Raw genomic sequence first — 23,199 nt, 5'->3', positions numbered from 1 at the left:
TCATTGAATTCTAGGTGATAAATTTTCTGTTTAAGTGATGGTGGGCCATATGGATGAAGAGATCCTACCAGCAATGAGTAAATGTAACTGAGTTTCTGGAGTCTATGTGTAGTATAAAAATTGGAGAACTATCTTTGTAAGTAATCAATCTGGAAGTGTTTCTCTAAATCCACTAAATTCAAGCTCTAACTCAAATCCTAACAGACTCCCAAATACGTTGTTTTAGAAGGATCCTAATTTCTCAGATTCAGCCTTTCTTAACTCTAGAATTAAATCTCTATTTTCTAACAAATGGTCATGCAAAACAAAAAAATCTCCCCTGCATATGCATTCATTAAACTTATCTCTATTAAGAGCCGAATAAGTGACAAACTCTATGCTAGTCACTGGGGATAATACGTTGTCCAAAATAAATATAGGTTCTTCCCTCCTAAAGCTTCAGACTATCAGGGAAGGGAGCTGTCAATCAAATAATCTTGCAAAAGTTAGAAGTCAAAACTGTATGAGTTAAGGAGGCTTTAACCTGTAGCTCCATATATGGAGCTCCTAGAGGCCTCCTTGAAGAAGCAATATTTCCCATGAGACTGAAGCTGGGGGGTTAGTCAGCCATGTGTAAAAGGCAAAGGCCTTCCAGGCAGCAAGGTTTTACGAGGTGTCAAGGTAAAGAAGGAATGTGGCAAATCTGAGGGAAAGAGGAAAGACCTGGGTGATTGGAGCATAGTGAGTACAAAGAAGAACAACAACATATGAGGCTGAAGAGGTAGGCATTGGTACCTGAGGGCTGAGTTAACTGATGAGAGCACTCCAGCCCAGCATGACCACCTTCAAACAAGGTACATGACCAGCCCAGACATGTACCTCCAAGCAGTACATCTTAACAGAGAGAAAATGAGAGATTAAAATGTTCATTCTTATGTTGTGCTGAATTTAACTCCTTGGAAATTCTACCTACTGGACCTAATTTTTTACAGCCATACTGACTATACATGACATGCGGTAAACTGCACATATTTAAGGGTTTCCCTGGTGGCTTAGAAGGTAAAGAATCTGCCTGCAATGCAGGATACCTGGGTTCAATCTCTGGATTGGAAAGATCTCCTGGATAAGGGAATGGAAACCAATCCAGTATTCTTGCCTGGAGAATTTCATGGACAGAGGAGCCTGGAGGGCTACAGGCATGGGGTTGCAAAGTCAGACACAACTGAGCAACTAACACTTTACACATATTTAAAGTATACAGTCTGATGTTTTGAAATAAGCATATACCTGTGAGACTATCCCCACATCAAGCTGATGAAAGTACCCATATTCCCTGAAAGTTTCCCTGTGCCTCTTGGCAGTTTTTCCTTCCCTAACACTCCCATCCTCTGCAGGCAATGACTGACATGTCATGCTTAGACCAGTGCCTGGCATATAAAATAAATTGTGTTGACTGTCTGAAAAGTGAGTCTGTTTGGAAAATTAGCTCTTGGTTTGACTGAAGCTGGTACTCCAATACTTTGGCCACCTGATGTAAAGAACTGACTCATTTGAAAGGACCTTAATGCTGGGAAAGGTTGAAGGTGGGAGGAGAAGGGGACAACAGAGGATGAGATGGTTGGATGGCATCATCAACTCAATGGACATGAGTTTGAGTAAACTCTGGGAGTTGATGATGGACAGAGAGGCCTGGTGTGCTGCAGTCCATGGGGTTTCAAAGAGTCTGACAGGACTGAGTGACTGAACTGAACTGAACTGAACTGACATTCTGTTGGTTGCTCTACCTTTTCTAGGTATGCAGTGCTATTCAAAATCAGGATTTCACTGTCATCCAAGACTACTGCACTGGCCTCAAAGCCTTGCTTTATCTGAAAAGCATTGAAGAACTACAGGACTGGGATGGGCAGAGTCCAGCCACGAGGAGTCACCAGAAAGGGAAACCAGTTCCTTGTATTGCTGAACTTGTGAGAAAGGTATGTGGTCACCTCTCTTGGGTTGTCCTTGAGAACTCTGGCTTTTTCATTTTCCATTTTGGGTCTTATTTGCCCTCCCACCCACCCTACTAACAGGGGAAACACAGATGCCCCATTGGATATGATTGCGTAGTAGAATCATTCTGAAGGAGCCTTGATTACAACTATATGACAGGTCTCTGAGCTATATTTTTATGAAACCTGTATAACACAAGGTCATATAAAGGAGAAAGATTGAAGTTTATAGTGTAAAATGTCTCCAAATTCTTGCTTACTGTGGTGATGACTGGCATTCTTTCCAGTGGGAGGCTGGAGATTTCTTTATTCTTTAACCAGCTCTGGAAATTATAACATTACCTTTCTATTTTCAGACAATCAAATCACTGGAGCCCTGAATAATATGATAAAGTTTTTAAAATTAAAATCTAATCAGTATCTTTTGTAACTGCTTCTGCTATGTGTGTGGTTAAATCTGGGCTCAAAAGGTTATGTCCCAACTTTCTCTCTAACTGCTATTTTCAAAGAAATATACACTACATTTACATTTTGTATAATACAGTGATTTTAGCAAATCTTTTCTGAAACAACATTCAGTATTTTGCCTTTGTATTTCCTTTGTATTATTCTAAATAGACAACCATTGTCAGAAGACGTTTCTTGAGTCCTGAATGAGGGGAGGAAAAAATTATAATTCTTAGTCTTTTCAGCTTGTCACTACATCAATAATTAACTTAAAAAAAGAGAGGCAAGTATAAAAAGATTCTTTAAGGAAGCATTTAATAATTCAAATGAATCTTAACTTGAAACAGGTCACATGAAAAAGAATGGAAAACAAAAACCCTGGGTTCTGTGCTTTCGATGGCATGGTTAGGGACTCAGAAAGAATAAGAGAAATATCATATAATGATATACATTTGGCTAGTTTTAATTGGAAATATCACTATTCTTCTCTGAACAGACAGCCAAAAATAAGAGCTTCCTATAGATTAATGTGTATGAATGACTACAAGTCCAGTGATCAAAAATAAAAGGAGGGGAAAATAAAATCTTGCTGGTTTCCAGGAAAATATCGTGATAATGACTCCATGAATGGCAATCAAACAGAAAGGCTGGGTGACATTAATATTTATAATATTATAATTAGCAAGACTGTGCCTAAGCAGTATTATTAGTGTAACTAATCATATTATCATAAACTGAGTCTGAAAGTATTTAGACAGTGAGTGTTCATGCCTTTATCAATGACCGTCAATATCCCAAGGTTGTTCATAACTAAAAAAAAAATTATAAATAACTTTACGCTCATGCAATGTAAATATATCAAGTTAATTGTTTCTGACATGATAGTTTTGATAGTTTATGACCATCTATCAAAGCATTGTCTCAAATGTATGCAGTCATCGTGAGAGCTGAAGTGGGAGAGGCTGCATTGCACTGTGCCATTCTGTCTCTAAAGGACTTCCACACTCATTTCAAAACTTACATATTCAAATAAAAGATAGGGAATGATGGAGACACTTGTGTCAATAACATAAGTGGAACTGATTTTCAGATGGTTTGAATCTAGGTTTAGACTTTATTTTGGTAAGCCCAGCCTTCATCAAAATTGTAAGTGTAATTTCCAGTATTATCATTTGTTAAAAAAAAAAAAAAGAAGAAGATCTTGCCTATGTGATTGTATTACTAATTCATTTCTCAGCACTAAGTTGAAGAACAAGCAGATGGTCTGGTAAATAGATCTATGCCCCAGAGTCTCCGGTGAGGGCTGACATGACTCAAACAATAGGTGACTATCTCCTTTAGGTTAATATTCCTAATAGTGAATCAAAGCACTCTGGGTCCACAGTACAGGTGGCTTCCTAGCTGTTCTTTCCTGGTGTGTGTATGTGTGTGTATCTTTGACAGTAATTCATATTATAGTCTCATTAGCTAAAAGAGTAGGATGCTGCTTCTTACCATGTTTTCATGCTATAGGGAAACAAGAGAAGATGTAGACGCTTTTAAAAAGCCCTGCTAGAAGTAGCTGGCTTCTTTAGACAGGAAAAAAATTTGTTTGGAAAGTATAATTGTTACTCTACTTAATCTTTCACTCAGAGGTCAGGCTAGAATAAATTAGAGTAGAAATTTAGAAGAAACCAATTACAGTACAGTGTTTGAAGATGGAGGAAAATGAGACTTGAGCCATGGAAACAAGGATTTGGCCAAATTAGTCATGTTATCTTTCAAGTAATTAGTATATTTAATATATTCTCCCTAATGCATGCCTCACGTATTAATTGATTAAACTTCCCAAGCAATGTTTCTTCATGTGATTTTGGAAGAGCAAGAAGTCAGGCATTTATAGTTTGCTCTGGTCTTATGGTGCAAGTTGTATAAGTTTGTGCCTGCAAGCATGAGAGTAGATTCCATAGGAAGGGCAGTCATAGCTCTGCTACACCACAGAGCTGTTGATCTCGAACTCATGGTGCTTGAATACCATGTGGCATGCGTCTGACAGTGTAGATTCCCCGGCTCCACTCCTAGAGATCCCGATTTAACTGGTCAAAGGTGCATCCAGGAATCTGCATTTTAACATCCTGATTCTGATGGAAGAACACAAAGATCCATGTTGCCAAGAGGAATGAAGAGAATAGCAGCTGAATACAGTCAGAGACTGAGAAGATAGTGATGGACACAATACAAGCCTCTTTTGTGGGAGAAAGCTGGTAAGAAATGATTTTGAGCTGGAAGAGAAATGACATAGAGAATAGGGAGAGGAAATCCAGAGAAGCAACACGCTGGGTTCTGAATGGCCAGTGGTTGAACATGCCCATTGAGGAGCCAGGGAGATAGTTCAGCTGTTGGATCAAAGACACATAAGCAAGAAGAATTGTAAGGACAGAGACAGTTCTCAAAGGCATGACATCCAGAGTCCATGCAAACAGTCAGCAATGAGGATGTCTGTGAGGATTAGGAAGTTGAAACTATTCACAGTATCATCAAAAAAGGAGGGGCATCTGTAGCCAAACCCTTTTATTTTATACTCAGTTACCTTAATTCCCTCTTTACCTGGCAGAAACCTGGCAGCTCAATAAAAGTGAAATGTTTGCTTGCTGCATGTGGGACAGTGGTTACTGGCAGAGTTCAGAGTAAGCCTGTGGGGTTTCTATGAGGCCTCCTCACTTACTAGCTAAGCAACTCCAGTGAGTTAATTAATCTCTCTAAATCTGTGTCTTAAACTATAAAATGAGGATAACCACAAGTCCGCATTCTCTCATTAACAATTCTGAAACCCAAAAAACTCTGTAACCAAATGTTTCACATAACTCATTTGGCAGCAAACCTGGCCTGAACTGATATGAGGCCATTTATAATCTTTATTTATTCCTCTTAGAGTGAACATTTGCATGTTTACTGCAGAGAGACTAATGTGTTTGAGTCCAGGTTGCCACTTCGCATCTTGCTGGAGGTATTAGGTATAATGTAGTAAATGTACCATTTTTCTTTGCTGAAGTCCAAAAAAGTTTCTGAATTTTGAAATATGATTCGCCCTAAGTATTTTAGATAAAGTGTTGTGAAGAATACTTAAATGAAAATGTAACTGCGATTATATCTTTATCCACAAATTCTTCTTTAGAGTTGGAGGCGAAGTATATATTTTAGTGACATTAGAAAATAAAATGCTAATATTTGGCATTTTAAGGTGTGAAAATAAGAATTATGTTGCGATTATTTGCTTGAGAAACATGGAAAAAATTGCATGCTAAAAGAAAAAAAAACAAACAAAATTTTACAATCAGAAAGCATGGAAGGAAATTACTGCACTTTTCTGTGCTTAGGATAAAAGCAGAATTCCTAAGCAAGAGCCCTTGAGAGAAAACAACACAGGACAACACAGCTGATTGCTTGGGGTCTGTGTGCATTTTCACCTGCTATTCTTTACATCTGGAGTCTTTCCAGTTCACTAAAGAGTAATTAAAACATCCTCTTCTCTTTGAGTTATTCTCTGACCTCTCTGACCAGGGTTAATTTCTCCTTTCCTTCTTCCATCTGAGTTGCAACCAGTATCACACAGCAGTTGAATTTTTGCATCTCTGATTCTTCTGCCAGACAGTCTTCCCCTTTGTATCCCAATTCCTGGATACCCACTGATACTCAGTAAGGGCTTAATAAATGATGCTTGAATAAGTAAATGAAGGAATAAATAAATGTTGTAAGAAAACAGCTAAGTGGTAGAACTAACAGTCGATATTTACTATGCCATCATTTTCCCCATTACATCAAAAATGAAAAAAGAAAAATAGTAACGTTGAACTTAAAAGTCTTTTATAGTGTATGAGTCTAGTAAAATGAGATGGAAAGAAGCCAGAGTGAAAAGAATGAGCTATGCAAGTGAGTGACCTTGATTCCTTCTAGAATTGGCAACACGTACCTAGAGTATAAGCTTCTTGAGGGTCTAGACCACACTGTGTGCCAGTGCCTGACCTAATGTTCATCATGTAGGAGCAACAGCGTGGTAGCTGAATTGCTGAATGATGTATTAATCACTCTTTTTTTTTAAAAAATCTTAAATGTCACTTCCTTTGTGAAGTCATCTATGACTGTCTTCCTCTCCCTCTAGGAAAATTGAGTCGCTTCTTTGATAGCTCAGTTGGTAAACAATCTGCCTGCAATGGAAGAGACCCCTGTTTGATTCCTGGGTTGGGAAAATTCCCTGGAGAAGGGATAGGGTACCCACTCCAGTTTTCTTGGGCTTCCCTTATGGCTCAGCTGGTAAAGAATCTGCCTGAAATGCAGGATGCCTGGGTTCGATCCCTGGGTTGGAGAAGGGGAGGGCTACCCACTCCAGTATTTTGGCCTGGAGAATTCCATGGACTATATAGTCCATGGGGTCGCAAAGAGACACAACTGAGTGACTTTCACTTTCACTTTTCTCCTTCAGCCTTTTGTTCATATAACGAGTATTGCAGTTATTAGATGATCTTCTAGTTATATTACTTCTTGTCCATCACTGAGCTCATTATGAGCTTCTTGAAAACAGAGATCATGTCTCATTTATATCTGAATTTTCAAGCACCTCGCACAATGCTCCATGTTTATAGAATTAAGTTGCACAGACTATCTGTGGTGTCCTTCTTTAGAAGAAAAAAAGAAAGCCAGTTTATAATTAAAATTCCAGCCAGGCCCTTTCAAGAATAGCAAGCATTTTAGAAGAAAACAGTAAACGTGCCAAATTACTTTCAGTAGGTATTAAAATATGATGAAATACCTATCAGTGATATTAATAAGTGAACATAATGTGTACTCATTAAAAAGCTTTCATTAGGATAAAATCAGAAACACTGTCTGGTGCTTGTATAGTGATTCATAATACAAGGTTTTATTTTGATGATAAAAACCAAAATTTGTGCATCTATACGACCAGATGCATCATTCTCATGTTTTTAAAATCAAAAGGAATATGATTTTATAAAACTACTGCTATCTAGTTGTGGTGCTTTATATGTAGATGTCTATCTATTTACTTGTCTCTGGTATGTTTTTCAATACAGGAAACAAAGAAGCATCCACAAGGAATATATAATGTCATAAGCATGACTATCGCAAAAGTCCTCATAATAACAGTGGTATCTCCTGTTTACTAAAAACTTTACAAGTTTTATGTCTTCATGCTATTTATTTTTTTGTGCTTTTCATTTTTCCAAATTGAAGTTTAATTTACATAAAAATGGACAGATCTTAAATAAACCATTTGATGAGTTTTGGCCAACAAAACACCAATAAAATCCTTATATCTATCAAGATACACAACATTACCAACACCTCTTGGATTCCTTCTACATTTTCCCAGTCATTATCTCTCTGCCTTTCCTACCACCAGAAGCAAACACTAATTGCCATCAACATAGGTTCAGTTCAGTTCAGTCGCTCGGTCGTGTCCAACTCTTTGCAACCCGATGAATCGCAGCACGCCAGGCCTCCCTGTCCATCATCAACTCCCGGAGTTCACTCAGACTCAGGTCCATCGAGTCAGTGATGCCATCCAGCCATCTCATCCTCTGTCGTCCCCTTCTCCACCTGTCCCCAATCCCTCCCAGCATCAGAGTCTTTTCCAATGAGTCAACTCTTCGCATGAGGTGGCCAAAGTACTGGAGTTTCAGCTTCAGCATCATTCCTTCCAAAGAAATCCCAGGGCGGATCTCCTTCAGAATGGACTGGTTGGATCTCCTTGCAGTCCAAGGGACTCTCAAGAGTCTTCACCAACACCACAGTTCAAAAGCAAGTTAGTTTGCTCATATTCTTTAGCATGATACAACTAGAATTCCATAATGTATGCTTTTTTCTGTGTGGTTATTCTCACTCAATACAGTGTTTCAGGGATTCATCCATGTTTTGGGGGGGCTGTAAAGCAATTCACTTTTATTGGGAAATAATATTTTATTGTATAAATATACCACAATTTGAGTATTCATTCAAATCAACATTTGGGCTATGTTCACTTCTCCAATATTATACATATATCTGAAATAGGCATTCAGGCATAAAAGGTTTTGTGATTACAAATTTTTACGTCTCTTGAGTAAAATCCAGGTGTGTAATATCTGCATCATAAGGTAATGTGTGTGCTTTATAAGAAACCTACAAACAGATCTCCAAAGTGATTGCAGCATTTTACACTCCTACAATGGCAGATGGGTGTTTTGGTTTTTCCACATTCCAGCCAGCATTTAGTATTCTCTTTCTTTTCCATTTTAAACATCTTAGTGTATGTATAGGAGTACCATACTGTGATGTTAATTTTCATTGCCCTGAAAATTCATGATGTTCACCACTTCTTTGTGTTCTTTTTACATATCCATATATCTTCTTCTCTGAAGAGTCTGTTCAGTTCTCTCCCCTACTTAAAAATTGGGTTGACTTTTTAAATTAAATTTTAGGAATTCTATATATGTTTTATATACAAGTCCTTAGAGGCAGAAGAAGCATTTGACAAAATCCAGCAACTACTCATCATAAAAACCTAGTGGAAGAAAACCCTCAGTCTGATAAAGCATGTATAAAAATTCTATAGTTCATACTATATGTAATGGTGAAAAAAATCAACTTCCCCTAAGCTCAAGAACTAGGCATAAATATCTACACTCATTACTTATATCCAACATTATACTGGAGGCCCTAACTACAGCAATAAGGACACAAAAAGAAATAAATGGTATCCAAATTGGAAACAAAGACTATGAAGACTGTCTTAATTTGCAGGTAGTAATATTGTATACATAAAACTTGTAAAGCACCTGTAAAAACACTATTTTGTTCTTGTTCAGTCAATAAGTTGTGTCCAACTCTTTAAGATCCTATGGGCTGCAGCACACCAGGCTTTCTGATCCTGCAAAGTTTGCTCAAATTCATGTCTTGAATCAGTGATGCTATTTAACCATCTTATCCTGTACTGCTCCCTTCTCCTTTTGACGTCAGTTTTTCCCACTATCAGAATCTTTTCCAAAGAGTCAGCTCTTTGCAATAGGTGGCCAAAATATTGAAACTTCAGCATCAGTCTTTTCAATGAATATTCCGGGTAGATTTCCTTTAGACTGACTTATTGGAACTCCTTTCTGTCTAAGAGGCTCTTTCAAGAGTCTTCTTCTGCATCACAATTCAAAAGGATTCTTCCTGATGTAGCCATCTTTATGGTTCAGCTCTCATATCCATACAGGATTACTGGAAAAAAATGTTATCTTTGACTATATGGACCTTTGTTGGCCAAGTGATGTTTCTGCTGTTTAAAATGCTGTCTAGGTTTGTCAGTTTTTCTTTCCAAGGAGCAAGAGTCTTTTAATTTCATGGCTGCAGTCATTGTCCACAATGATTTTGGAGCCCAAGAAAATAAGATCTGTCACTGCTTCCACTTTTTCCCCTTCTGTTTGCCATAAACTGATGAGACCAGATGCCAAGATCTTAGTTTTTTGAATGTTGAGTTTTAAGCCAGCTTTTTCACTCTCCTCTTTCACCTTGATCCAGAGGTTCTTTAGTTCCTCTTCACTTTCTGCCATTAGAATGATATTATCTGCATATCCGAGATTGTTGATATTTCTCCCAGCAGTCTTGGTTTCAGTTTGTGATTCATCCAGGCTATATTTCGCCTGATGTACTCTGCATAGAAATTAAATAAGCAGGGTGACAGTATATAGCCTTGACATACTCCCTTCCCAATTTTGAACCAGTTCTTTGTTCCATGTCTAGTTCCAACTGTTGCTTCTTGAAACCGCATACACAGGTTTCTCAGGAGGCAAGTGAGGCAGTATTCCCATATCTTTAAGAATTTTCCATAGTTTGTTTGATCCACATAGTCAAAGGCTTTAGCATAGTCAATGAAGAAGAAGTAGATGTTTGTCTGGAACTCTCTTGCTTTCTCTATGATCCAAGGAATCTTGGCAATTTGGTCTCTGGTTCCTCTGCCTTTTCCACACCCAGCCTTTACATCTGGAAGTTTCAGTTCACATACTGCTGAAGTCTAGCTTGAAGAATTTTGAGCATAACCTTGCTAGCGTGTGAAACGTGTACAGTTGTACGGTAGCTTGAACACTTTTTGGCACTGCCCTTCTTTGGGATAAAAAACTGACCTTTTCCAGTCCCATGGCCACTGCTGAGTTTTCCAAATTTGCTGACATATTGAATGTAGTACTTTAACAGCATCATTGTGTAGGATTTTTAATAGCTTTCAGCTAGAATTCTATCACCTCCACTCGCTTTGTTTATTGTAGTGCCTCTTAATATCCTCTTGACTTCACACTCCAGAGTGTCTGGATCTAGGTAAGTGATCACACCATCATTGTTATCCATGTAATTGAAACCTTTTTTGTATAGTTCTTCTGTGTGTTCTTGCCACCTCTTTATCCCTTCTGCTTCTGTTTAGTCCTTACTCTCTTTGTCATTTATCATGCCCATCCTTGCATGAAATATACCTTGATATTTTGTTTTTTTGAAGAGATCTCTAGTCTTTCCCATTCTATTGTTTTCTTCTATTTCTTTGCATTGTTCATTTAAGAAGGACTTCTTATTTCTCCTTTCTGTTCTCTGGAACTGAAAATCAATAAATGAACTTAGCAGAGTTTCACAAGATAAAGACAATATACAAAAGTCAGTTGTATTTTTATATATACAACCCAAAAATTAAATTTTAAAATGCCACTTACAATAGCATTCAAAATCTACTAAATACTTCAGTTCAGTCCAGTCACTCGGTTGTGTCCAACTCTTGGCGACCCCGTGAATCGCAGCACGCCAGGCCTCCCTGTCCATCACCAACTCCCGGAGTTCACTCAGACTCACGTCCATCAAGTCAGTGATGCCATCCAGCCGTCTCATCCTCTGTCATCCCCTTCTCCTCCTGCCCCCAATCCCTCCCAGCATCAGAGTCTTTTCCAATGAGTCAATTCTTCGCATGAGGTAGCCACAGTACTGGATTTTCAGCTTCAGCATCATTCCTTTGAAAGAAATCCCAGGGCTGATCTCCTTCAGAATGGACTGCTTGGATCTCCTTGCTGTCTAAGGGACTCTCAAGAGCCTTATCCAGCACCACAGTTCAAAAGCATCAATTCTTTGGCGCTCAGCCTTCTTCACAGTCCAACTCTCACATCCATACATGACCACAGGAAAAACCATAGCCTTGACTAGATGGACCTTAGTCAGCAAAGTAATGTCTCTGCTTTTGAATATGCTATCTAGGTTGGTCATAACTTTCCTTCCAAGGAGTAATTTCAAGGCTGCAGTCACCATCTGCAGTGATTTTGGAGCCCCAAAAAATAAAGTCTGACACTGTTTCTACTGTTTCCCCATCTATTTGCCATGAAGTGATGGGACCAGATGCCATGATCTTCGTTTTCTGAATGTTGAGCTTTAAGCCAAATTTTTCACTCTCCTCTTTCACTTTCATCAAGAGGCTTTTTAGTTCCTCTTCACTTTCTGCCATAAGGGTGGTGTCATTTGCATATCTGAGGTTGTTGATATTTCCTCCGCCAATCTTGATTCCAGCTTGTGTTTCTTCCAGTCCAGCATTTCTCATGTTGTGCTCTGCATATAAGTTAAATAAGCAGGGTGACAATATACTTAGGAACAAATTAAAATTTGTGCAGTAACTATCCACTGAAAACTACAAATTGCAAAACTATAAAGAATTGCTGAAAAACTTAATGAAGAAATGTCAATAGAGAGATATGCTAAGATGCAATTCTCTTCAAATTGATCTGTAGCTGTATGACAATCCTAATCAAAATCCCAGAACATGTTTTTGTAGAAGTTGACAAACTGATTCTAAAATTTATATTGGATTTCAAAGGTCCAACAGTAACCAAAAGAATCTTGGAAAAGAACATACTTAGAAGATTTGATCTCTCTGCCTTCAAGATTTTCTATAAATCTGGAGTAGTCAAGCAAGTGTGTTTTAGTGTCAGGACAGACAAATAGATCAATGGAACAGATAGAAAATCTAGAAGTAAACCCACAAATATACACTCAATTGATTTTTGACAAAGACACCAAAGCAATACAATGGAGAAAGGAAAGACTTTTTGATAAATGGAGCTGGAATGAAGGGATAACCATATATAGATATAGATATTTAATGAACCTTCGTATTATCCTCACACAGGACACAAAAGTAACTTTAAATATATCACAGATATAAAAGTAAAAACAATACTATATAATTTTTAAAGAAAATGTAGGTAAATATCCTCTGGGATAAGAAAATTTTTTTATTTAAGATACAAAAAAAAGTAAACATACTAGAAAAAAATTAATAGTTGCACTTCATCAAAATTAACTTATGCTCAACAAAAAGCAAGTTAAGGAAATGAAAATTTAATTGACAGAATTGGAGAAACTATCCATAATACTTGTATCACACAAAGAACTTGTGACCAGAATATATATATAATACTTTATTAAAGTAAACTGGAATTATTTGAAATAATTTAATCTTATCAACAAGTATATGGAAACTTAAAATGAAAAATCCATGGTTAGAGACCTGCCTGTGGGCTGTTGCATCAATCAGTTCAGTTCAGTTCAGTTGCTCAGTAGTGTCCTACTCTTTGCGATCCCATGGACTGCAGCACAACAGGCCACCCTGTCCATCACCAGCTCCTGGAGCTTACGCAAACTCAAGTCCATTGAATCGGTGTTGGCATCCAACAGTCTCATCCTCTGTAGTGCCCTTCTCCTCGTGCCTTTACTATTTCCCAGCACTAGGGTCTTTTTAAATGAGTCAGCTCTTCACATCAGGTGGAGTTTCAGCTTCAACATCAGTCCTTCCAATGAATATTCAGGACTGATTTCCTTTAGGATGGACTGGTTGGATCTCCTTGCAGTCCAAGGGAACTCTCAAGAGTCTTTTCCAGCACCACAATTCAAAAGCAATAATTCTTCGGTGCTTAACTTTCTTTATAGTCCAATTCTCACATTCATACATGACTACGGGAAAAACCATAGCCTTTACTAGACAGACCTTTGTTGGCAAAGTAATGTCTCTGCTTTTCAATATGTTATCTAGGTTGGTCATAACTTTCCTTCCAAGGAGTAAGCGTCTTTGAATTTCATGGCCGCAGTTACCATATGCAGTGATTTTGGAGTTCAAAAAACTAAAGTCTGCCACTGTCCCCCAATCTATTTGCCATGAAGTGATGGGACCAGATGCCATGATCTCAGTCTTCTGAATGTTGAGCTTTAAGCCAACTTTTTCTCTCTCTACTTTCACTTTCATCAAGAGGCTCTTCAGTTCTTCTTCACTTTCTGCCATAAGGGTGATGTCATCTGCATATCTGAGGTTATTACTATTTCTCCTGGCAATCTTGATTCCAGCTTGGGCTTCATCCAGTCCAGCATTTCTCCTGAGGTACTCTGCATATAGGTTAAATAAGCAAGGTGAAAATATACAGCTTTGACGTACTCATTTTCCTATTTGGAACCAGTTTGTTGTTCCATGTCCAGTTCTAACTATTGCCTCCTGACCTGCATTCAGATTTTTCAAAAGGAAGGTCAGGTGGTCTGGTATTCCCATCTCTTGAAGAATTTTCCACAGTTTATTGTGATCCACACAGTCAAAGGCTTTGGCATAGTCAATAAAGCAGAAATAGATGTTTTTCTGGAACTCTTACTTTTTCGATGATCCAGCAGATGTTGGCAATTTGATCTCTGGTTCCTCTGCCTTTTTTAACACCAGCTTGAACATCTGGAACTTCATGGTTTATGTATTGTTGAAGCCTTGCTTGGAGAATTTTGAACATTATTTTACTAGTGTGAGATTAATGCAATTGTGTGGTAGTTTGAGCATTCTTTGGCATTGCCTTTCTTTGGAACTGGAAGGAAAACTGACCTTTTCCAGTCCTGTGGCCACTGCTGAGTTTTCCCAATTTGCTGGCATATTGAGTGCAGCACTTTCACAGCATAATCTTTCAGGATTTGAAATAGCTCAACTGGAATTCCATCACCTCCACTAGCTTTGTTTGTAATGATGTTTCTTAAATACTTTGGCCACCTCATGCGAAGAGTTGACTCATTGGAAAAGACCCTGATGCTGGGAGGGATTGGGGGCAGGAGGAGAAGGGGACAACAGAGGATGAGATGGCTGGATGGCATCACTGACTCGATGGACATGAGTTTGAGTGAGCTCCAAGTGTTGGTGATGGACAGGGAGGCCTGGAGTGCTGTGATTCATGGGGTCATAAAGAGTTGGACATGACTGAGCAACTAAACTGAAATGAACTGAACTGAAGGCCCACTTCGCATTCCAGGATGTTTGGCTCTAGGTGAGTGGTTATACCATCATGATTATCTAGGTCATGAAGATCTTTTTTATACAGTTCTGTGCATTCTTGCCACTTCTTTTTAATATCTTCTGCTTCTGTTAGGTCCATACCATTTCTGTCCTTTATCGAGGCCATCTCTGCGTGAAATGTTCCCTTGGTATTGCTAATTTTCTAAAAGAGATCTTTAGTCTTTCCCATTCTGTTGTTTCCCTCTATTTCCTTGCACTGATCACTGAGGAAGTCTTTCTTATCTCTCCTTGCTAGTCTTTGTAACTTTGCATTCAGATGGTTATATCTTTCCTTTTCTCCTTTGCTTTTGCTTATCTTCTTTCCAGTTATTTGTAAGGCCTCCTCAGACAGCCATTTTGCCTTTTTGCATTTCTTTTTCTTGGGGATGGTCTTGATCCCTCTCTCCTGTACAATGTCAGGAACCTCATCCATAGTTCTTCAGGCACTCTATCAGATCTAATCCCTTAAATCTATTTCTCACTTCCACTATATAATTGTAAGAGATTTGCTTTAGGTCATACCTGTTAGTCTAGTGGTTTTCCCTACTTTCTTCAATTTAAGTCTGAATTTGGCAGTAAGGAGTTCCTGATCTGAGCCACAGTCAGCTCCTGTTCTTGTTTTTGCTGACTGTATAGAGCTTCTTCATCTTTGCCTGCAAAGAATATAATCAATCTGATTTCAGTATTGACCATCTGGTTATGTCCATGTGTAGAGTCTTCTCTTGTGTTGTTGGAAGAGTGTGTTTGCTATGACCAGTGCATTTCTTGGCAAAAATGTTAGCCTTTGCCCTGCTTGATTCTGTACTCCAAGGCCAAATTTACCTATTACTCCAGGTATTTCTTGACTTCCTACTTTTGCATTCCAGTCCCCTGTAATGAAAAGGATATCTTTTTTGAGTGTTAGTTCCAGAAGGTCTTGTAGGCCTTCATAGCACCATTGAGCTTCAGCTTCTTCAGCATTACTAGTCGGGGTATAAACTTGGATTGCTGTGATATTGCATAGTTTGCCTTGGTAATGAACCTAGATCATTCTGTCATTCTGTCATTGAGATTGCATCCAGGTACTGCATTTCAGACTCTTTTGTTGACCATGATGGCTACTCCATTTCTTCTAAGGGATTCTTGCCCACAGTAGTAGATATAATGGTCATCTGAGTTAAATTTACCCATTCCAGTCCATTTTAGTTCACTGATTCCTAGAATGTCGACGTTCACTCTTGCCATCTCCTGCTTGACCACTTCCAATTTGCCTTGATTCATGGACCTAACATTCCAGGTTCCTATGCAATATTGCTCATTATATCATCAGACTTTGCTTCTATCACCAGTCCCGTCCACAACTAGGTGTTGTTTTTGCTTTGGCTCCATCCCTTCATTCTTTCTGGGGTTATTTCTCTACTGATCTCCAGTAGCATGTTGGGAACCTACCCACCTGGGGAGTTCATCTTTCCGTGTCCTATCTTTTTGCCTTTTTATACTGTTCATGGGGTTCTCAAGGCAAGAATACTGAGGTGGTTTCCAAGTCCCTTCTCCAGTGGGCCATGTTTTGTCAGAACTCTCCACCATGACCTGTCTGTCTCTTATGGCCCTACCCAGCATGGCTCATAGTTTCATTGAGTTAGACAAGGCTGTGGTCCATGTGTTTAAGACTGGTTACTTTTCTGTGATTGTGGTTTTCTGTCTGCCTTCTGATGGGGAAGGATAAGAGGCTTATGGAAGCTTCCTGATGAGAGAGACTGACTGAGGGGGAAACTGGGTCTTGTTCTGATGGGCAGGGCTATGCTTGATGATAACATGTTTTTGCTAGTTTCTTGAATGATCACTTGCAGAGCTAACCAAGAAAAGAGAGTGCAAAGGAGATAAAGGTCAGTTTCTTTCAAGTTCATCTATGGCCTTGTATTTCTTGTCCATGTTTTCTTCTCTCATTTCAGCTTTGTCCCTGCAATTATTTGTGTGTGTGTATGGGAGGGGGGGAGTTACGTTATATTGTTAAAGAAGTTCCAAATAGCATTGTTACCTTACTTTCAGTTACTTGGATAATGATGGAATTAGAAAGCAGTATTACTGAGGTCACTTTCTATGACTGATTATATGAGGCTAAATATTTTTTATTGTTTTAGTTCATTTCATAGGACATGGCAAAAAAAAAATTGGTTCCTGGAAATTCAGACTTTCCCAAATTAGTAAATCAGTCTACCTCATGGTTATTGTGGCAACTTGTTTAAGTCTCTAAATATCATCAGATGGTCTGAGTGGTATCTTAGGTAGAATGCTGTACTGCCAAGTACCCTTTAAGAATAGGGCAAGCGCCTGTTATAAATGGTGATTATTCCTTAGAAGCAAAAGCCGTTGGGTAAGTGTTGATAGTCCTCGATAGTCTTGTAGTCCTGAGGGTCTCATCATCTCATGAACATGTAAGGATCCCACGATGACGTCAGTGCACTACTGTAGTAAAAGCACCGTGTTTGGAGTCCAGCAGGTCTGAGTTTGAATCCTGGTTCAGTGTCTTACTGCTGGATGAACTGGGGCCAGCCACATGAATCCTTTCCTGAAATGACATATTTAGAAAATGATACTGATTTTGTATGTGCTTTGTGTTTTGTGAGAACTAGAAATCATATGTGTGGTGTGTATAGCATATAGCAGGCATTCAATGTGCAGCAATGGCAATTATTGTTATAATTAATTCTAATATAGCTAGATAGATAGATAGATAGGGGGTAATTTGGATATATGATATATTTGTATCCATAATATATGTATAATCTTAGGGTAAATATGAACATTTGAGGAATGCTTTATGAATTGATTTCTCCTAGATTTTGTGTAGATTTTCCAGCTGATATTCATAGATTATTTTTATACATTCTCTTGGCCTTCTATTGATGACATGCTCTTATTAGGTTCATTAGAACTGGTTAAAAGCTGGCAACTTTGTCCTTTGAAGCACTCCCTTTCATACCCATATAAAAAAGTTCTTGAACAAATCAGTGTTTGCTTTGCAGGTAAAATGGAAAGGAAAGTGAAGTGAATGAAAGTATTAGTTGATCAGTCATGTCTGATTCTTTGCGACCCCATGAACTGTAGCCCACCAGGCTCCCCTGTCCATGGGATTCTCCAGGCAAAAATACTGGAGTGGGTTTCCATTTCCTTCTCCAGGGGATATTCCCGACCTAGAAATTAAACTCAGGTCTCCCACTTCGCAGGCAGACTTTACCATCTAAGCCACCAGGGAAGCCCAAAATGGAGATAAATTTGTTAATTGGGGGTTTGGGCAATAAATTGGTTTGAATGGCTCATCATTGGTCCTAAAATAGGAAGAAGGGCCCACTTTTGCCCTCTATTTTGACAGAGTAACTGTCAGAATGTGAAGTGAACCATTAGGAGAGGGGCTGGTAGAAGTTTCTCATTCTATGGGAAAAGATAGTATTGCAGTGCTTATAACCAGAATAGCTCTTCCTCTATAAACCTTCCCTTGTTTTCTCCCATCTCTGGGGTGGGTGGGCTCATTTCACAAGGGAACTCTGATCACTTTGTAGAAATTACCGGGAGCACTTTGTAGAGGAGTGCTAAGCCCAACTCAAAGCTAAGCCCAGCAGAGGTATGTGATTGAATGGAAATGCCTACATGGGCACTGACACAGAACAAGATGTTTCAGGACATGGCTTTTCACTTCCCAGCATGTGGAGCTTGGTTTAGGAATTTGGGCAGCCATGAGCTCTTGTGTTTGTAACCATTGCACCCACCTTGTTGTAGTCCGCCATTGTAGGCCTGAAATAAAATATAAACCATATAACATTTTTACTGCTGCCAGAACTCCATCATGCTTTTAAAAAGTATGACTCCCTATTTTTTCTCACTCATTAAATTGATATCTAATTGCTAAGTACAAATGAAATTATTCTCTTTGTCACTTTCAGGAAAGTAAGCGGTTAAGTATAATTCCTCATACTTCATCAAATATACTACTTTAATCAGAATGCATCTCATTAATATTAATTATATACTTAGAACTTGTGCAAAAGTGCTTTTCATCTTCAACACAAGTTACCCACATTAATTTTGATGGTACTTTTAAGCCAGGAAAAAAGACTAGGATTTCTCTTGTTCTGGGTGGGGACTGAGGATTTGTAAAGGAACCATTACTATAAGCATGTAAGATAAAATTTGAATTCAAGTACTATCCTTGAACTCACTCCTAAGAACTCTACAAAATCAGTGAACATTTATTGCAAACCAGTTAGCTTTGTTCCTAACTTTATGGAATATCCTGATTTTATGGAATAAAGCAAAATATATCTCTGTAACTCTGAGCTGTGCCCCTGAGAGTCTCCCTGAGGAAAAAAAACAGGTATTTGTTATATGTCTGTTTGAGCTCTTCTGTCCACTTAAATAAAGGGAGTATTAAAGAAAAGATACATTTTTCTGATATTAAGGGAGTCAAAGGAGTCAGTTTGATAATGCAAAGAGCAAACAGAAATTCTAGTTGTATTCAGCTTTATACCAAGTTGTCTTAATCTAAGATTTGAGAAAAGAAATAAAATATCTGCTCTTTGAAATTCAAAAGAGGGATCTGATTTACCTCCTCCCCAGAAAATCAAACAAGACACACCATAGTACTTTGCTTTTGTTTTTGTATTTTATTTTTCATTTTGGTTTTGTATTTTTTGCCTGCGAAATTTTATGCATTGTGACTGCCATTGAATAGCGTTACTAAAACCCTGGAAGTTCAGGAAGGAGAGGCGAAGATATCTTCAATTCTACTGAATAATTGGCAATCAATCTTTCAATTAACTAAATCCATTTAGATATCCATATGAAGTATCTATCCCTTTTCCTGTTCTCTTCAGAAACCTGACAAGTTTGTTTGGTTGCCCATGTTGATCTAATTAACCATTTCATTTCTAAATCTCCCGTCCATTTCATGTTGTATAGACATTGGAAAGCAGTCTTATTAGTGTCTGAAATCCATGCCCTGTATTAGTCCATGCCTCATGGCCACCAGTGACCCCTAGAAATGTGTTTGAGAAGATGTGACTGCAACCTGCTCAGAGAACATGACTCATGCTACGTTGAGAATCCTTTGATTCTTGGAGCCTTTGATTTACAGCTTCAGGCTCTGTCTGTGAAGTAGTCTCATAGACCTGGAAGCACCCGAAGCCTCACATCATACTGGCCCATCTGCTGTGGATTATTCCTAGATAATCATGTCAAGACTGTGCCTCTTGAACTTCTGTTACCTTTTCTCTTTAAATCACTTGTCTTGTCTTTCCTGCTTATCAGTTTTATCCTATTTCATCTCAAACTGGAGAAGCTTCTCTAGATCCTCTGCATGTGCCCATTCCATCTGAGCTGTACAATGGCACCCATCATCTCAGGGCTATCAAGGTGGTTACCTTTCAGAGCCTAAATGTTACCCAGTGTTGCTAAGTATCTCTTTAGATTTAATGTAGGTCTCAAGTGAAGGTTATGGAAGTAAACATGTAGCACTTGTGGTAATCCAGGCCTCCTAAGAATTTTTCTAAGACTACTGTATACAGTCTTCACTGAGATATATAACAAGCATGCAAGCTGATTTCTCCTGTGTTCATGCCTACAGAGTTTGTGGTCAGCATTGGTGGTGCTCACTAGCATTTCAGCAGTCTGTATGAGAAGTAAACCTCTTTGCCTCTTAGATGTTCTGTATGACCAGGTGACATGCTTTTGTTGCTGCACTGTGAGTGAGATGTGGCATGTGATTCAGAGGGGAAGCATTTCACAGAGGGCGCTCAGATCTCTAAATTACCTGTCCTTTGCCATAGCAAACTCTGAAGACTCAAGTTGAGAAAGTGCAACATAGAATGGTTGGCCTAGATTGCTGAGTTGCTACATTGAAGATATCCAGAGACACAACAAACTTTTTTTTTAATGAGTGAGAAATCAGCTTTTATTATATTAAGTCACTGACATTTCAAGTTTATTATTACCAGCCAGTGAGGATTAATACAGAATTGCAAATAACCTGTAGCTGTTGCCAGAGGATTGATAGCTCTGTAGCCCTTTGAAAAATTATAAAACGGAAGAGCTTTTCTTTAGTGACCTTCCCTTTTCTTTCTGCACCTCTTTCCACATGCTGGCAGCTGGTACCATAATGCAATTTCCCATTACATCACCCTACCCTCCCTGGGTCTGATCTCTTAGTAAAATGCCCGAAGATACTAGAGAGACGTTTATTCCAAACCACATAGCAACGATAATTATTCCTGTCCTGTACCTGGTTATAAGTAAATTGTTATGAAGAGATCCAACCATTGGCCTAATCCAACTGAGGAAATTGAGTAGAATGTGTGCCTTTCACAGAGCTTCTTTTTTGTTAGTAGTAAGGCCTTGGGCAACTTACGTAGTTGGTCTTAGCCACCATTTCCTCATCGAAAAACTTGGGATAACAGTAGGCATTCCACAGGATTATTGAGAAAAATAAACAATATTTTCTGAATTTCTTTCTTCCTTTCAGAGTTGAGATTCCAGAAAACATTGCCTCTACTCACTCTCTCATTCTTTACTTGCTTTTCGGTCTCCGATGCATTTAAATTAGATTTCTGTCTATCCCCAACCCCCCAAAATCGCTAAAACTACTCTTGTGAGGGTTGCATGATACAGTGATCACCAAATCCAGTCATTTCCTAGTCTTGTCTTCACCACATCTTGTCACATTCCATAGTCAACCACTTCTTCCTATTTGAAATGTCTTCTTTGATTTTTTTTTTTTAATTTTTAGTTTTTTATTTTTTAAATTTTAAAATCTTTAATTCTTACATGCATTCCCAAACATGAACCCCCCTCCCACCTCCCTCCCCAGAACATCTTTCTGGGTCATCCCCATGCACCAGCCCCAAGCATGCTGCATCCTGCATCAGACATAGACTGGCGATTCAATTCACATGATAGTATACATGTTAGAATGTCATTCTCCCAAATCATCCCACCCTCTCCCTCTCCCTCTGAGTCCAAAAGTCCGTTATACACATCTGTGTCTCTTTCCCTGTCTTGCATACAGGGTCGTCATTGCCATCTTCCTAAATTCCATATATATGTGTTAGTATACTGTATTGGTGTTTTTCTTTCTGGCTTACTTCACTCTGTATAATCGGCTCCAGTTTCATCCATCTCATCAGAACTGATTCAAATGAATTCTTTTTAACGGCTGAGTAATACTCCATTGTGTATATGTACCACAGCTTTCTTATCCATTCATCTGCTGATGGACATCTAGGTTGTTTCCATGTCCTGGCTATTATAAACAGTGCTGCAATGAACATTGGGGTACATGTGTCTCTTTCAATTCTGGTTTCCTCGGTGTGTATGCCCAGAAGTGCTTGAACACGCTTTTCTACTTGTTTCTGCCTTCCCTTTTATCAAGCAAACAATTGTTAGCACCTAGTATGTGCCAAGCATTATAATGTTGTCTTCCTTAAAAGGTTCACAGACTAGTATGGAAATCAAGCAATTGAAGAGTTATTTGTATAATATGGTGTGATGATGACAGTGATATAGAGATATGCACAGGATAGCAGAGGTATCAAGGAGTTTGAGGGTGTTTCCCAAAGTAATCTGAAATGAAGGTCTAGTAAATATCGGAAGAATACCCCAGGCTAAGGCAGAAAGTCTGCAGAGGCTTGGAGGCAAATGACATTTCTATGTGTGAAGAGAACCTTCCTGAACTTAATCTTTCAGGACACCTCTCCTTTTCCTGGCTTTCAAATACGAAAATTTGCCTATCCATGGCTCTCCTTGCTGTTATCATCCAAATTTGTACTCTCACCAGAGATCCCGCTCTCTGGACCCCACACACCCATCTAGCCAGCTTAATGGTGGACTTTGCCACCCAATGGTCCAGTTCAGTGCTCTTCCTGCAACCTAGGAATGAAATAACAGTAGTGATTATTTTTGACAATTATATAAGCACTTTATAATTTACAAAGCACTTTGGCATACATTATCTCACCAGCTGCTTCCTTAATGTAATAGCAGCAGTGGGCAAAAAACCGTGTCACTGCCAACAGCGCTTTTCTGACCTTGGTATCCCAGCCCCACCTACTGAACACAGGAGAGCAGCTGGATGGGAGCTGATTAGACGCTGGAAGCTGACCTTGTTTGGGGACCAGGGGAATGTGACAGCAGTAGTTGCCACCTCCACCTTCTCCATCTCTGGAGGGGCTATAGAGCAAGCCAGAGGTTTCGTAGCAAAATCTAGGAGGCTGTACAGAGAGCAAGGCTTCTCATGGGTTGGCTCAGTACAGACTGAGGGTGGCAGGCATCAGCTTGTGGGAGGTTAAGCACTTATCCACTCTCCTCCTACATTTCAGATTTCTCGTTTCTTACATGCATTAACTATCATTTTGAAAGTTTCAGTGGGTTAATTAAATTCTTCCAGTGTTGATGCTAAGAAAGCTGAAACATTTTCAACTGAGATTG

At 38.9% G+C, this 23,199-nt stretch overlaps 1 protein-coding gene across 1 annotated transcript in view; it reads left to right on the top strand.

Moving 5' to 3' along the window:
• DPYD (dihydropyrimidine dehydrogenase) overlaps positions 1-23,199 on the top strand; it is a 931,708-nt gene that overhangs the window by 787,827 nt on the left and 120,682 nt on the right. The window contains exon 20 of the mRNA XM_069598442.1: positions 1,773-1,952. Within this exon, the coding sequence (XP_069454543.1) occupies positions 1,773-1,952 (180 nt within the window). The remainder of the gene's footprint in view (positions 1-1,772; positions 1,953-23,199) is intronic.

This window comes from Ovis canadensis, chromosome 1, assembly GCF_042477335.2.
Source record: "Ovis canadensis isolate MfBH-ARS-UI-01 breed Bighorn chromosome 1, ARS-UI_OviCan_v2, whole genome shotgun sequence".
In the NCBI taxonomy this organism is placed as follows: Eukaryota; Metazoa; Chordata; class Mammalia; order Artiodactyla; family Bovidae; genus Ovis; species Ovis canadensis.
Note: the sequence above shows the minus strand (reverse complement) of the source record. Positions and strands in the feature narration are given on the sequence as shown.